At 40.7% G+C, this 15506-nt stretch overlaps 1 protein-coding gene across 9 annotated transcripts in view; it reads left to right on the forward strand.

The window, feature by feature from the left end:
• Positions 1–23: 23 nt before the first annotated feature.
• Positions 24–15506, forward strand: part of PMS1 (PMS1 homolog 1, mismatch repair system component) — a 65866-nt gene continuing 50383 nt past the window's right edge. For all 9 annotated transcript variants that reach the window (XM_070421683.1, XM_070421677.1, XM_070421679.1 and 6 more), the window contains exons 1-3: positions 24–110; positions 3083–3234; positions 6927–7109. In XM_070421683.1, the coding sequence (XP_070277784.1) occupies positions 3103–3234; positions 6927–7109 (315 nt within the window). In that variant the 5' untranslated portion in view covers positions 24–110; positions 3083–3102. The remainder of the gene's footprint in view (positions 111–3082; positions 3235–6926; positions 7110–15506) is intronic.

The following is a 15506-nucleotide window of genomic DNA, read 5'->3' on the forward strand; positions in this document are numbered from 1 at the left end:
CCCTGCGCGCGCGCGCCGAGGGCGAATCCGGCGTGCGCGAGGCCGGGCGTGGGCTGCGGGCCGGACGGCGGCTGGTGGCTGGTCGTGGCCCACGTCGCGCGAGCGAGAAGGTAGTGTCGTGTGGCTCCCGGGCACTCGTTCGTGTGGTCTTGTGGGCTCGGGCCCCTCCCCTCGGCTCGTCCTGGCCCGCGCGCGAGCGCCCCTCCCCCAGGCCGGGCGGGAAGCGGACGAGCCGGGCCGCGGGCGCGCGCACGTGGGCCGCGCGGGTCCCGGGCCGTCCGGGCTCCGCCGGGGGAGTGGCGGCCTGGGTCTGCCCCGGCCGAGTCGTGTGCGGGCCTCCGTGGCCGCCGGTTCCCCAGGCCCGCGGCGTCGTTGGCCGGCCCGGCGGCCTGGCAGCTGGCGGCGCGGTGCGTGGCGCCCGGCGGGCGAGCGGGGCGCGCACCCTCGGTGCCGGCTTTTCCCGCGCCGGCGGCTCCTGCGCCCCATGCGGAGGAGATGGGGGTGCGAAGCGTTGGTTTCCTCTGAGAACCGAGGGGAGAATCGAGAGTCTTGGGAGCCATGATTTGAAACCGCGTTACATGACTTGGCCGCGCACAAAGCTTGGGATGCGCATCGCCGAGGTCGCTGTCAGCAACACGTGGAAAGTGGTGTTCGGGAATGGTGACTCTATGCATAGATATAGATATAGATATATCCTATATAATAAAGGCCTAATATGCAGATTGTCCCCTTGTCCGGGAGTTCGACCAGGGGGCGGGGCCCTTCTGGCAGCTGCTAGGGACCCTACCTGTGCATGAATTTCCTGCACTGGGCCTCTAGTGTGTGCATTTCTGTTGGCTCTGTGGACAGTTGTGTTAGACTTCCTATGTCCGTTAAATAAACCTTTTCACTGTGTTGGTCTCTGACTTCTGCTTCGTGTCGGGCCAGCGCTGCTCTCCCTGACGGTCAGGGCGTGCGTCCCCCTCCGCACACCTGCACCCCCGCACCCCGCACACCTGCAGGCGGAGTCCTGCCCCCCCCCCCCCCCATCCCGGCTGGGACCTGCACGCTGGATACCCACTCTCCACGTTTCCAAAGGTGCCACTGGCGGCACGCGCCCTGTCAGGCTCGCCGTGTTGCAGAGCTTCTGCGAAGGGATGGCGATGAACACAAAACCTCTGCCCTCGAGACCCCTGCGCCATGGAGGACGGAGAAGCAGGGGCCGGAGTGTGGGGCGGGCGTGAGCGAGAGGCGCTGGGGGATGGAGAGGAAGGAAGCTCCGAGGGTCGGTGGGCCCTGGCGGCTGGCGGCGGCGCCCTGAACCACAGCCGGAAGCGGTGAGGCCTTGGGAGCCAAGCAGGTGACCCAGGAGGAGTGGAGCTGTCCAGCCCGGCTGCCCCGAGCGCCTGGAGAACAGCGGGCTGGCATGAGATAGAGGTCTAGCTGCAGGGAGTTTGCACTGTACCTGGTTAGTGGTTGGGAATCTTTATAACCTTTCAAGTAGGGAAGCAACATGATGAAATTTAAATTATAGGCAGGAAACCCTACAGGTGATTGAGACTCGAGGCAAAATGTGTGCTGGGTGGTTATTGCAAAGTACAAGGGTGCAATTTTGAGGGGCCGAGCAGAGGCAGGAGCTGCAGCTGTAGGTCTAGAAAGGAGAGGACTCCTTTGAGAAATGTTTAAGCCTTAGGAGAGAGGACTTGGTGGCAAGGTGTCGAGAGTAAGGAGCACTTCTAGGGTGACGGCAAGGTTTCTAGTTTTGTCTTGTGAGAGGAGCATGGCCTTCGGAGGCAGACATGTGCAGGTGTGCGTCTGTCACTTGCTATTCGTGTGACCTTAGACACGTTACTGCGCTTTGAAACCTAATCTGAGATAGAAGGATGATAATATACGTATGGTGGTTGTGAGGACTAAGTGGGGTTTTATGTATAGAATAGGTTATATAAAAGGGGGTTTGTGTATATAGAAGGTTAATGAGGAAGATTCTGAGATCCGTTTGGGAGGCGTTCGGTGTAGGATGCCTGCAGGTCATCTAGGGGATGGTATTCTGAAGGTACTAGGAGAGAAGGCCCGGCCTTGGGTTCAGGACAAAGTGTGTGAGGAGATACAGGTGAGGCAAGGGAGGCCAGTGAAAACAGAGCGTGTCCCGGAATGAGGGAAGGCAGCCGTCAGGAGCTGGGAGATGGGAGCTTTATCTTACGTTGGCTTTGGAGAGCCCACGACTTGAATGTTTTCAGCAGAGTCGTGTAAAGGGTAGTTACCTGATATGTCTGGAATCTGACTAGTTCGGATCAATAGTAATTTGTCGGGGCTGACCGGCAGACCCTGAAGGAAGGATGAATGAGTACTCTGACACATATCTGAAAGAGAGGCCGCGGGCTAGTTGGCATAAGGAGCCAAAAAAGCCCCGATTGCCTGCCTCCTTAGGCTTTTATTGTCACAACAGCCTGAACTAAAACTGACCTCTAGATACAGTCAGCAGGGTGAGCATCCTTGAGAAAACACCTGCGTCTCAGTGTCTTTCAAACCAGGACGTTTGAAGTCTAAACGTAAAGATTCTGGTAAACGCCTGGGACTTGTGTGGAAAAGTCAAGGCAGAGTCTGCTGCCTTCGGCAAGGTCCCCCAGAGGCCTCTGACCTTCCAGGGAATCCTCCTTACAGACTGTCCAACCACCCATGCTTCCCCACAGTAATTTTGGGTTCAGGAGATCCGAACTCCAAAAGAGCTCAGTCATTTAAAAAGACACTGTAACTCATCAAAACATACGATGACTAATGTTTCAGTGCATCCCAAAGTGACGGCAACCCCCGGCCATTCACAGCCGGGCAGATCACAGGCCACAATTGTGCTTACCCTTCTTCAGTTATTACCATAACGGGATTCACCAACTCATTCTCTGTGCCTTAGTCTTATAAAACGGAGGTGGTAATGGCATCTATGTCAAAGAGTGTTAAGACATAAGTTATTTAATACTGTGTGCTTGCAGTAGAGCCTGGCATTCAGTGAGTCTCCATAAATGCTATTATTATTGATGTTGCTGTTAGTTCTGATGGGAATGCTTAAGTTTTTATTCTTACAACTTTCATTTTTATCTTCTAGGTACTCTACTAAAAGCTAGAATGAAACAGTTACCTACAGCAACGGTTCGCCTCCTTTCAAGCTCCCAGATAATCACGTCAGTGGTCAGTGTTGTAAAAGAGCTCATTGAAAACTCCTTGGATGCAGGGGCCACAAGCATAGATGTCAAGCTGGTGAGTGTCCCTGAGAAGCCAAAGACCTTTAAAGCAAAACCGGGATGGACAGATATTTTCTCCTTACAGCTGTTACCTTTTCAGTAAATTATTCATAGGATGTATCCTTTGTCTTGTTTAAGAATAAATTCTCAAAAATAAATTGTGATTTAAATCGACATGAGTAACACTAAAGGAAATTATAAAAAACACACAAAAACTTCATATTTAGGACTCCATTACATGAATTTAATTTGTCTGTATTTCCTACTAATAATTTATTCTAGGTTATTGACATATACTATACTTATTTATATATTCTTATTTGCATTTTATTTTTTACCTAATCTTATTTCAAACTATTTTCTTTGTTGCTTCATGGTTTTCACTTTTTTTAATTTAAGTGCTATATATTAAATAATTTGAGTTGCCGAAACCGGTTTGGCTCAGTGGATAGAGCGTTGGCCTGCGGACTGAGGGGTCCCGGGTTCGATTCCGGTCAAGGGCATGTACCTTGGGTTGCGGGAACATCCCCAGTGGGAGATGTGCAGGAGGCAGCTAATCGATGTTTCTCTCTCATCGATGTTTCTAACTCTCTATCTCTCTCCCTTCCTCTCTGTAAAAAAATCAATAAAATATATTTTTTAAAAAAAATTTAAAAAAAAAATAATTTGAGTTAACATGACATGACACTCATGATTTATTATAGTTATTTTGCATGTCTACCTCCCCTGTTATAAATTACTAGCTCAGAGGTAAGGACTATATATTTTTTTTTTTTTCATTTTTTTTGTGTCCCTGTACCTAGCCAGTTCTGCTCCATAAAAGGTGAGTAAATGGTATATAAATAGTGTATAGATGGTGAATAAAATTTTGTTTGAGCGAATGAATACATTTTTGTAGTTTCCTAATTATCAGATATTTACATTATTTCAAGTATTACAGTATTAGAAGTAATACTAATACTAATATTTTAGTTGGAAAAGAAACCTACCCTTTACGTGTATATAATTATCTATATATATAAAAGCCCAGCGACTGGACCGGCCGAATGACCAGAACGGCTGGTGGCTATGACATGCACTGCAGCAGCCAACCAGCCTGACCCGGTCCCCAATCAGCCCCCAACACCCCCGATCGGGGACAAGGCTGGCTGGACAATTGCCTGCGGCCCCTCCCCTCTGCCAGCCTGGCCTGATGGGCCCCCATTAGGAGGGGCCAGCCAGACCCCACCCGTGCATGAATTTGTGCACTGGGCCTCTCGTATCTTATAAAATTCTTATAAAAACTCTGTGTATTAACTACTACTATACCCATTATACAAATAATAAGGTTCTGAGAACTTGCCCAAAGGCATGTAATTTGTAAATAGGGGAGCTGAGATTGGAATTCAGATCTTTCTGACTCAAACCCGTTCAAGATCTTTCCTATATGCCAGTGACTCTCATAGTGTTTGGGTGCATCATCATAATTTAAGGAGTTTGTTAAAACAGCTACTGGGCCCCAGAATTTCAGATTCTCGGTGGGACCAAAAAATTTGCATTTCTAACAGATTTCTAGTTGATGCTGAGAATGGCTATTCTATAACATATGGAACCTGTTTTTAAATATAAGCTTTATAAACATGAAAAAAATTATTAAACCCAAAGAAAGACAATTTATTTTTCTTGGACATTTTCTATATTCACTTTAGTCTGATTCTATTACAACTGATAGTAATTAAATAGTACTAGATAATTATATCAAATGTATTTCACTTAAGAATCTTAGGCAGACAAACATTTTGTTCTTAAAGTTCTCTGGAAGGAAAATGTCTTTGCCATCACTATTCTGAACTCTATTTCAGGTAAATTTTTTTATCTCTATTTCATTTATCTCTTCTGGAGAATTTTCTTGTCCTTTCATTTGGGGGTTGTTTCTTTGTCTCCTCATTTTGGCTGCCTATTTGGGTTTGTGACTATGTATTAGGTAGATCTGCTACACCTCTCAGTCTCTAGTGCAGAACAGTGTCAAACACTGCTTCTGACTAATTATATTAGGCAAAGACTCAAAGCCTCCAGAGACCACCTCTGCATGCAGACTGACTGGATTCAGTCTTGATTAACCCTTAGGCAATCATCCTCAGGTGTGGTGAGAGTTTTTCCAACAGGGTGGGGCAATTGCTTCTGCCTGGAGGCTAATTGCTATTTTCAGTCTCTTAATGGACCTCAGAAACTCCACTCCGAGGGGCACAGACAATAGGGTGAGTCAAGTGTCTTCTCCCCAGGCAAAACCACTGGTCTCTATGCTGTTTTGAAAAACAATTTTTAAAAATCATGTTATGCAAGGGGGAGGGAGGTCAATGGGGGAAAAGGAGACATATGTAATACTATATTTAATATTTTAAACAATAAAGAATTTTTTTTAAACGTCATGTTATAAAGCCAACAGAAGTCCTCTTACAAAAGTAAACATTTTTAACTGGCTATGTATTTTAATCCCTTGAGATTTATCAGCTTCTTTTTGTTTGCTTTGTAGAGTTTTTAAATAACAGTGTTGCTATAGGAAATAAGGCCTGTTTTATTATGGTTTCATGCAATAGTAATTATACTGGCTAGGAATGTTTTCCTAATTAGTTAAGCAGATAATATTTTTTGAAACATTTAAGTGGATCTTTGCGTTCTTTTTCTCAGATGACTAGAGTTCTTATTTATATTTAAAGATTTGCATTTCTGTAGTTAATGATTTTCTATAAAAAACAGACCAGCTATTCCCAGGATAATTTAATTTTAAATTGGTAAGAGCTGAGGAACTAAATTTGGATGTCTCCCCCCAATACCTTTTATATATATTTTATCTAAAAAGTACTGGCATAAAAATATTAAATAATTTTAGACTATTAAGAAGATATGATACCATTTTAAATACCAGAGTCTTTATAAATGTAGGAAGATTTTTTTTCCCTTTAAAATTTGCATCTATGGCCATACACATAAAACTTTGTGAAGTCAAGTTTATCATAGGAGTTTAGTACCAAATTTAGAATGTAGCATTCATAGAAACTGTGATCACTTTAGGAATTTAGATTTTTTTGTTATGTATACATATTTTTAGTATTAGCTAAGAGTGCTAAGCTATGAATTGAGGGTTTTTTCCCTTGATTTTTCAAATTAAAAACTCACTGAGATTGCCAAATTAGGTGTATTTTCTCAGCAGTTTCCTGTTAGGTAACTATGCAGAAAGAAATTTAAAGTTGTAATGTAAATATTTAAACTTCTTATTGAACAAGTAGTTAAAGGGATAAAGTATTAAAAATCAGGTTGAATAATGATAATTGCTAGACTCTTGGTGGGTGTTGTTTTTGATGGTTATGGTGTTACTTTGAGAGATTACATGTACAAAGGTATTTGTAATTTAGAAGAACTTTCTTTAGTCAAGTTTAAACATAAATTTAAACATAAATACCTATGATACTGAGGCAATTCAAGGGAACCTTAAAGATCAGACTGATTTTTCTAATTTTACAGTTGAATCTGAGTCCTGGGAAAATGAGGGACTTGCCCATTGTACCATAACTAGGAGTTAGTAGACTTAAGGAATTAAACTCTTCCTTAAGATTAAGTTTCCATAAGAGGTACATAAATGACAATGTTATTTCACTTGTGTTTCTGTTTCTAAATGTTGTAACAGTTTAATGTCTTTAGATACTAAAAGTATTTTTTAACTTTGTGTAGGAGAATTATGGATTTGATAAAATTGAAGTGAGAGACAATGGTGAAGGTATCAAGGCCACTGATGCACCTGTAATGGCAATGAAGTACTACACCTCAAAAATAAATAGTCATGAAGATCTTGAAAATTTGACAACTTACGGTTTTCGTGGTGAAGCCTTGGGATCAATTTGTTGTGTAGCTGAGGTAAGGTAATTTATACTATTTTTGTGATTTTATAATTACAGAATATTAGAAGTGAGACAAAACTAAGCCAGCATTATTTATGTGTGTGCGTGTGCGTGTGCATGTGTGTGTGTAAGTAAAGGGCCCCAGTTAGGTATTCATTTATTCTTTTTTCTCTGTAATGTGATGCCTAAGAAAGAAAATTGTGGGTGGTGGAGGTGGAGCAGTGGTTCCCAATGTGGGGCACATGCGGGGGGGGGGGGGGGGGGGGCGGGGGGCAATTTGAATTTTAAGGAGGGCAATTCAAGAAGGAGTTAACAGTGAATTTTTGGCATTTCCTATGGTTCTAGGGGATTCATATAAATATATATTGTGACAATTGTGACATATATATGCATTTCAGTTCTCTATTATATGTTTTAAAACTTTATTTTTAAAACTTTATTTTATGCCATTTTTTTCATATCACTTCATATTATTATTATTTTTTTAACAATTCCTTCGTGATTTCTTTCTCAGTACTTCAACTGTCCTTTCGTTCTTTTATTTTTCTCTTTCATGGTGCCATGTTCTTTGAAAGCTTGTTTAAACCAAGTTAATGGCCTTATAGGCTTTCTCCACATGAATAGGAGTTCACTTTTTAAATAATAAGAATTATATGGGGGGGGGGGGCGGGCGGGCGGTTGGGGCATCACCATTTTAGAAATGCTTAGGAGGGGCGTGGCCAAAACAAGGTTGGGAAGCACTGAGGTGGAGTTTGGAGTGGCTGGCATTGCTCCTCAGCATAGAGGACTATGAGCCCTTGCTTAGAAGGCAGGTGTTCAAACATCACTAACGGAGGGAAGACCTTGTCATTCCTTAAGTGCACGCTGCTTAAAACTTCTTTCCCAAACCAGCACAGCCCGTGCTTCTGTGATTGTTCTCAGCACTTACTTTAAGTTCACTGAGACTCCAAAGAGTAGGGAAGAGTAACTTACAATTGGGCATTGCCCATCATTTTCCCCACAGAGTGTATATGGGAACCTAGAGCCCTAGGATCTTGCAGAAAACCTTATAAAGTGGGGTGGGATTTGTACCAGAGAACTTCTGAAGCTCCCGGTACTACTACTATTGGTTAAGTTCTCAGTGGTTATTTTAGAAGTCATATAATTTTACTTAATGATTATAAAGTGATAACATAAGTATTTGATTTTTTTTTTAGCTGTTGTCCAAATTTGGCAGGTAGTCTTTAAGCTTTATTTTGGCAGAGTATTGTTGAAAAGTACATAATTTAGTGTTTCATTATTTTTTGAGATGTATATAACCTTTGAGAACGGAAATCAGTCACTATTAGCTTTGTCTGCTAGGTGGCAGCACTATACTTACACATAGGCCATATGATTTATCCACATCGACACTGCAGTTCTGATTTTAGATGGCTGTTTTGCAAGCTCTTATCCAGTAGCACTCTCTGTTTTGTTCTTTATTTGATTACTTGAACCTACTTGATATCTGTTTATCATTTTATCTTTTGTTTCAGTTTTTGAGGCATTTGAATGCCTTGAATATAAATACTTAAATAAATTTGCTTATCAGAATTACAAAAGGAGTAAAAGAATTGTCAAAGTATCATAATAATAGACCATTATAAACTTGCACACATGCACACACATCACAGTGAATTTTTACATATGTGAACTGCAGATCTAGACCATTGTTAGCACTCCTGAAGGTCCTTTAATGCCCCTCCCAGGCTGTACTCCTCAAAGCAATCGCTATTCTGACTTATATCAACATAGTTCTTCTACCTATTTTTGAACTTGATCTAAGTGGAATCTTACAATATGTATTATTTTTGCCACAGATTTTGTTGTTGTTGTTGTTGTGCCTGAAAGCCAAAGGAAATACAGAACTTTGGTGGTAGTAGTAATAGACCCTAGTCCAGCCGTGGGCAAACTACGGCCCGCGGGCCGGATCCGGCCCGTTTGAAATGAATAAAACTAAAAAAAAAAGACCGTACCCTTTTATGTAATGATGTTTACTTTGAATTTATATTAGTTCACACAAACACTCCATCCATGCTTTTGTTCCGGCCCTCCGGTCCAGTTTAAGAACCCATTGTGGCCCTCGAGTCAAAAAGTTTGCCCACCCCTGGGCTAGTCACTGCCAGATCCCCCTGTCAGGCTGAGCACTGACTCTCCCCGCTCCCGAGAGCATTGCTGACTGCGTGCTCACAGCAGTCTCCCTCTGAGGCTGCCCTTGCCTCAGCTGAAGAGAGTTACCTAAACCATGCAGGGCACCTGCATCAGTGATTGGTTGACAAGCGGTTGTAAAGGCCCTATTTCAACTCACAGCTCCACCAGCCATGCTGTCTGCTCCAGAGTGCCCCGAGGGCCCCCCAAGGCCTGTGACTGTGCACAGCCCACTTCTCTTTCTGCCCTGCCCCCACAGAAGGTCATCCTGGGAGCACTCCTGATAAGTGTCCTTCTCACTAGTCTCCGTCTCCGTCTGCTTCCTGTGTCAGCCACCCCACAGTGAGGGTTCATGACTCCATCTCGTAATACTGACAAGGAAAGAGGTCTTGTGAAGACCAAATGCCAGTTCTCACCCCAACTTCAGAACAGTCTAATAACCAGTCAGCTGATTTCATTGTCTGAATGCAGCGTGCTGTGTGAAGAAGTTTACTTCAGAGGAACTGTGCCTAGAGAAGTAAATGGAACATGGAAATTATAGCCTCTGTAGGGATACATAATGTGTTAATGATGAAACCAATAATTTAGTTCCAAAATCATGCTTCCCAGTTCTGAGTATTCCACAGTAGGTCATGCTGCCTTTCTTATTAAGGTGGTTAAAAAGGCATTTATAAGTGTAAAAGTATCTCATCTATACTAATAAAAGGGTAATATGCTAATTAGATCAGATAGACCAGACGTCCTTCTGGACAAAGCCACGGTCGCAGGGCTGAGGCAGAGGTGGTTAGGGGCAATCAGGCAGGCAGGCCGAACAGTTAGGGGCGATCAGGCAGGCAGGCAGAGTGGTTAGGAGTGATCAGGCAGGCCGGCAGGCAGGCCAGTGGTTAGGAGCCAGCGGTCCCAGATTGCAAGAGGGTGCAGGCCAGGCTGAGCCCCCGCCACACACACACACACACACACACACACACACACACATGAATTTCGGGCCTTTAGTATTTAAATAATAAATATCCCAGGCCTGCAGTGGTAAGCTCAAAAGATAGGTTGTCAAGGAGAAATCAAGTTGAAACTTACATGGGAAGGTTCTGAATAGTTTGTATTTCAAACAGAAATACAGAAAGCAATAGATGCTTGTTAAGGTCAATTGCATTAAAAAATAAATGAAGTTATTCAGGAAGACTTAATGATTGCCTTTTGGGAGTGGGGGGGCTGAAATCACTTCTTAAATTTAATGACTATTCTTCACCACTCAGAATTGAAGTTTCATTTATAGAAGTTGCTTATTTATTTTGAGGCTCCAGTTTATTTTGAAAAATTTTGGATAGAGATTGCAGTTACTATATTATTATATTATTGCAGAAATTGTAGACTTTGTTATTTTATCTGCGAAACTAACTAATGCAGATAATTTTAAAGTCATGCAGTTGTAAGTGATCTCAGGCTCATTAGATTGATAATACAGGGTGGGGCAAAAGTAGGTTTACAGTTGTATGTGAAAGAGAGTTTATTCTTGTATTATTATTTATTAATTACTGCTATTTTCCATATGAACAACTATATACTTTCTTTTGCCCCATCCTGTATGTAATTAGGATAATGTTTTGCACAATATTAAACAGCTATTTCCCAAAACTCCAGTTATTGAAATTATTTTTTGTTAGATTATTTTAGAGATGTTAATAATTTTAGCCCTGGCCCGGTGGCTCAGTTGGTTGGAGCATTGTCCTGTACACCAAAAAGATTGTTGGTTCCATTCCCGGTCAGGAAATCATACCTAGGTTGTGAGTTCAATTCCTGGTTGGAGCATGTACGGGAGGCAACCGATTGATGTTTCTCCCTTTACATCAATGTTTCTCTCTCTCTCTCTCCCCCTCCCTTCCCCCTCCCCTCACCCTTCTTCTCTCTCTCTCTAAAATCAATAAACATATCCTCGGGTAAGAATAAAAAATAAAAGTAATATGTTAATTTTAGTTATAGAAAGAAAAAAGTATACTTGCAGCAAAATTGGCTGGAGAAATTTAAAATACATCTAATCCTATATTCTTTATGCATGTTAAAAGAATGGGTAGTTTTTTACTTTGTCAATAATAAAATGACTTTCAATCATAGAATTAAACAGTCCAAAGGAGTAAAACATTCTCTTTATATCTACAGAGTATCCTATTGGTATTTTCAAATGGATTACTGATTACATAACCATTAATGTATCGATGACTGGCACAAATTAACTGAGAATGATTTTCTTTAAATGATATCATCAAGCATAACTTCTCTTGAAATACATTATTGTTTGTAGAGTAGTAATTTTGGTATATTTGTCATTTCTCAATGTTAAATTCCTGGTCCTAATTACTAAGCACACAGAATAGAATGGGCTAGAGAGTGAAAATCCTATTTTGACCTGTTCATACAATTTTTATGAAGACTGTATATATTGTTCCTGAAACATAATAAAATATAAAAATATTTTATTTCTGTATAAGTAGATATTTTACAGGCATTATATTAAAAATGATCTTTTTCCCCTCCAAAGAAATGTTTAAGAAACTCATACAAGTTTTTTTTTTTAAACTGGATTTTAAATGGAGGCTAAATTATATCTCAGTTTTAGGAAGACTACAGAACAGATTTGTTTTCTTAAAATCCGAACAAACTCTGAACCCTTGTTGGCAAGCAGCACTTCACATCAACTTTCAAAGTTTATGTAAACTCCTCAATATTTTGGGGAAATCCTTTCTAAAATTTTATAGCCATTCCTAGGAAAATTCCTTCTAATTTTCACCAAAGCCTTTATTTTGTTGCATAAATTCATGTTTTTTCCTTTTGGTTTTCCCTCAGAAGAATTAGAATTGCCAGCCATGCTCTGCATAATACTCCTGTTTATTGATTTATTCAGCCAACATTTCTTAAAGAAGTTACAGTGTTCTGGGTATTATTCTGATCTATCAAGTTCACCAAACATAATTTTGTGATGAGCTAATACGGGATCTGTAGACTTGGTACAGTTTTATGTTACATTAACCTTCCATGGCTTACGGGGACAGAATGGAGCTAATTTGTTCTGTGTTGAAGATGGAGGTTGAGACTCCCTTTTAGCGGGCCCACTCAGCTGTAAAAGGTGAGAGGAAGCCCCTGCTGTCATGCTGACGATTCCTGCCTCCGGCTCCATAGAATAGGTGCCTTCTATGTCCTTTAGAGCGCGGTGGGAGAGCTGTAGTTAGAATAGGTACAGGAATTTTTGAAGATTCTGCTTCCGAAAAACAACCTCCTCACAGGTAAGAGAACCCTGTTGAAAATGAAAAAGTCAGTGGCAAGATCTGCCTGTTGCTTTCCTCCCACAGTGCAGTCTCTGGGAGAGGGTTCTGACGTCAGCGTGCTTCTATCAGTGTCCAGCTCTGCAAGGCAGGCGGGCACCCGCACAGTAGGAGGAAGGCATGTCGGTCATCCAGGCAAAGCCTGCATTTCAGTTGAATCACGAGGACCATTTGCTTTAGTTTTCAGACCTATGTTCCTGTGTGGCATTCTTCCAAAAGTTAGTAAAAAATAAAAACACAATTTATGACATAATTACCTTAAATGAATTTTTGTCAACGGAGGATTTCTTTGCATGAATTACCAGGATATATTCTAAGTTTTTAATTTACATTTTATCTAAAACATTGAGAAAAATTGTGCTTATCTAAACTGTAAATGCTCTTTTGTAACTTTAGCTTTGTAATAGTACTATAATTTCTTGAAACTCAGTAACTGAACCAGAATTAGTTTTTAATAACTGGTAAGTAATAAACCGCTAAAGTCCTCTAAGAACTTCTAAAACTTTTCCTTTTATAATAAACTTCTTTTAAAATTATTTGAATAAATTTTTTTAATTAACACTAGATTCATTCACTGCCACAGTTCCTCAGTATCTCCAGTAAGAGGCACCAGTAATAATTTGTAATATTCGAGATGCTTCTGAGGTGGAGTTACTGAGGGTTCAAATGCTAGCTACTGGACTGCTAACACATTCTGAACCTGTGCCTGGTCCAAGAAAAGGGCTCTTGCCCAGGACACAGGGTCATATGATGAAATGAACTCTTGAAATACAATTCCTTCCTCTGAAGAACACACTGTATTTCATGAATTTGTGAAACATGCTTATGCGTTTTATCCTTCACTGTCTTCAGTAGTGAACTGCAGAGTATTTCCTATCTAAATAATTTCTCATAGTACCCTGAACATTCTAGTTTTTTAAATGTTAATGTTGGAAATAATATTGTGTTCTGTTTTTTTACTTTAGCATAAATGTTACATTTATGACCTCTTAGGTCCTATTTTACCTTTCAGTACTTCAATTTATTCATCGAGGCTGGAGTATATTTACTATTCATTAATGTTTTGAAGATGAACAAGCTAGTATCTGTGAAGTACTTTGACGTAGATGAAGCGAAAACCCGTGTAACCTTATAAAGTATTAGCATCATCTTCATCTTATCATCACCCTCCCCTTAAAGATGATAGTGTAATTTATTCAGGACCATCGAGCAAGCCACTGGCAGAGTTAGTGCTAGAACTCAGAGTTCCAGGGCTGCCTATGCTCAGTGACACCAACTTTAGGCCAGGTGGCTAGCTCTTTGGAGAATAGAAATAGAATTCAGTTGACCTTGGCATCTTGGAGAAGTGGTTGGTTAAATGTAGAATTGTTTTTAAAGGGACAATCATAGAGTAATTAGAGACAAAGAAAATCTCTAGCAGTCTGTCTTCTTTATTTTGACAGACTTTACTAGAAGAAACCACTTTTGGGCACAGTGGAGTTGTGACATAGCAGGAAAATTAAGATTAGTTATCAGGAAAAATTTTAAATTATACAACTTTTGAACCATGGAATATATTTTTGGAAGAAGTAAAATAATTGTTTTAGATTATTAGAGAAGCGTTATCACAGAAGTAGCAGCTTTGAAGCAATTCTCCTAATAAGGATTTTATAGATGTCACCCTCGGAGACAGTCTAGTAGACTGAACTAGTACTGACACTAGAGAAGTTGTTCTGTTTTCGTTGTGACTTTGCAATTGCTTGCAGGATACCCACATGTGCCACAGAGCCATGTAGCCTACAGTAAGTCAGTGCATGGCTAGTGCAGGGTGACAACCATCAGATGTAGACTCAGCTGGACCTAGTTGACTTCTAGCAGCGGACCTGGATCTTCGTGGCTTTTTCCTTAATTATATAGATTTATCTGTGTGTGTGTGTGTGTGTGTGTGTGTGTGTGTGTATATATATATATATAAATAAAAGCCTATTATGCAAATTGTCCCCTCAGGAGTTCGATTGCTCGCTATGACGTGTGCTGACCACTAGGGGGCAGCTTGGAATGAAGGAAGGCCCCGATTAGCCCTGATTGCTGGCCAGGCCTAGGGACCCTACCCATGCACAAATTCTGTGCACTGGGCCTCTAGTTTTGTACTCAGTCTAAGGATGGCCAAGAAAGATTGCTTCCAATTTTAGGTTGGCATTGTTCACCAGAAGCGTGAGGAGGCTACCCTTTTCTGAATCCACCTGCTTTACTTGCCAGCATCCCCACTCCCCACCTATAGCATTTTCTGGCAGGGATATGGTTCACTGTTGTTATACTCGCCTACTAATCTCACAAGATAGGTACACAGAAAGCTGAGGGAGAGTGCAGACCTTCTTAAGTTTATATTTCTATGACTGTAACATCTTAGGAAATGTTTCATACTGAATTAAATCCTTTTTTATACTTAGATGTTTTAATGATAAATTTTTCAATTAATAAAAATTTTACATTTAAAAAGTGAGTTCAAAGCTTGGGTTTAAGAAAAAATTGGCCATACATATGTGTGTTGATCTGTCTTTATTCTTTTGAACCATTAACTTGAAATACAGAAGTGCAGGAAATGATCACTGTACAAAAGGATTATTTACCAACAAATTTATGTGAGTGGTCTGTTAAAAAACAAATTTCCTTAATGCATTTGAAGTATTTCATTTTACAGGCGTAAGTCACATAGTAATACATATAATAAAAATAGCCATTTCAGGTATTCCGATTTATATATGACTGTTTTATGTAGAGCAAAATATTAAAAAATGAATAATTAAACATAAAAATTTATAAACTGACCTATTGCTTAGTAGTGCAACTCTAAGGAATATTATAAAAGAAGTGGTTATAAGAATTTATTAAGTAAAACTTTTCAATCTTAAGTGAATATATGATAATTATTTTAAATATGGCTTGAGAATGAG

The sequence above is a fragment of the Myotis yumanensis genome, unplaced genomic scaffold (genome assembly GCF_028538775.1).
Source record: "Myotis yumanensis isolate MYYU_CA2020_CCGP unplaced genomic scaffold, mMyoYum1.0.hap1 SCAF_8, whole genome shotgun sequence".
In the NCBI taxonomy this organism is placed as follows: domain Eukaryota; kingdom Metazoa; phylum Chordata; class Mammalia; order Chiroptera; family Vespertilionidae; genus Myotis; species Myotis yumanensis.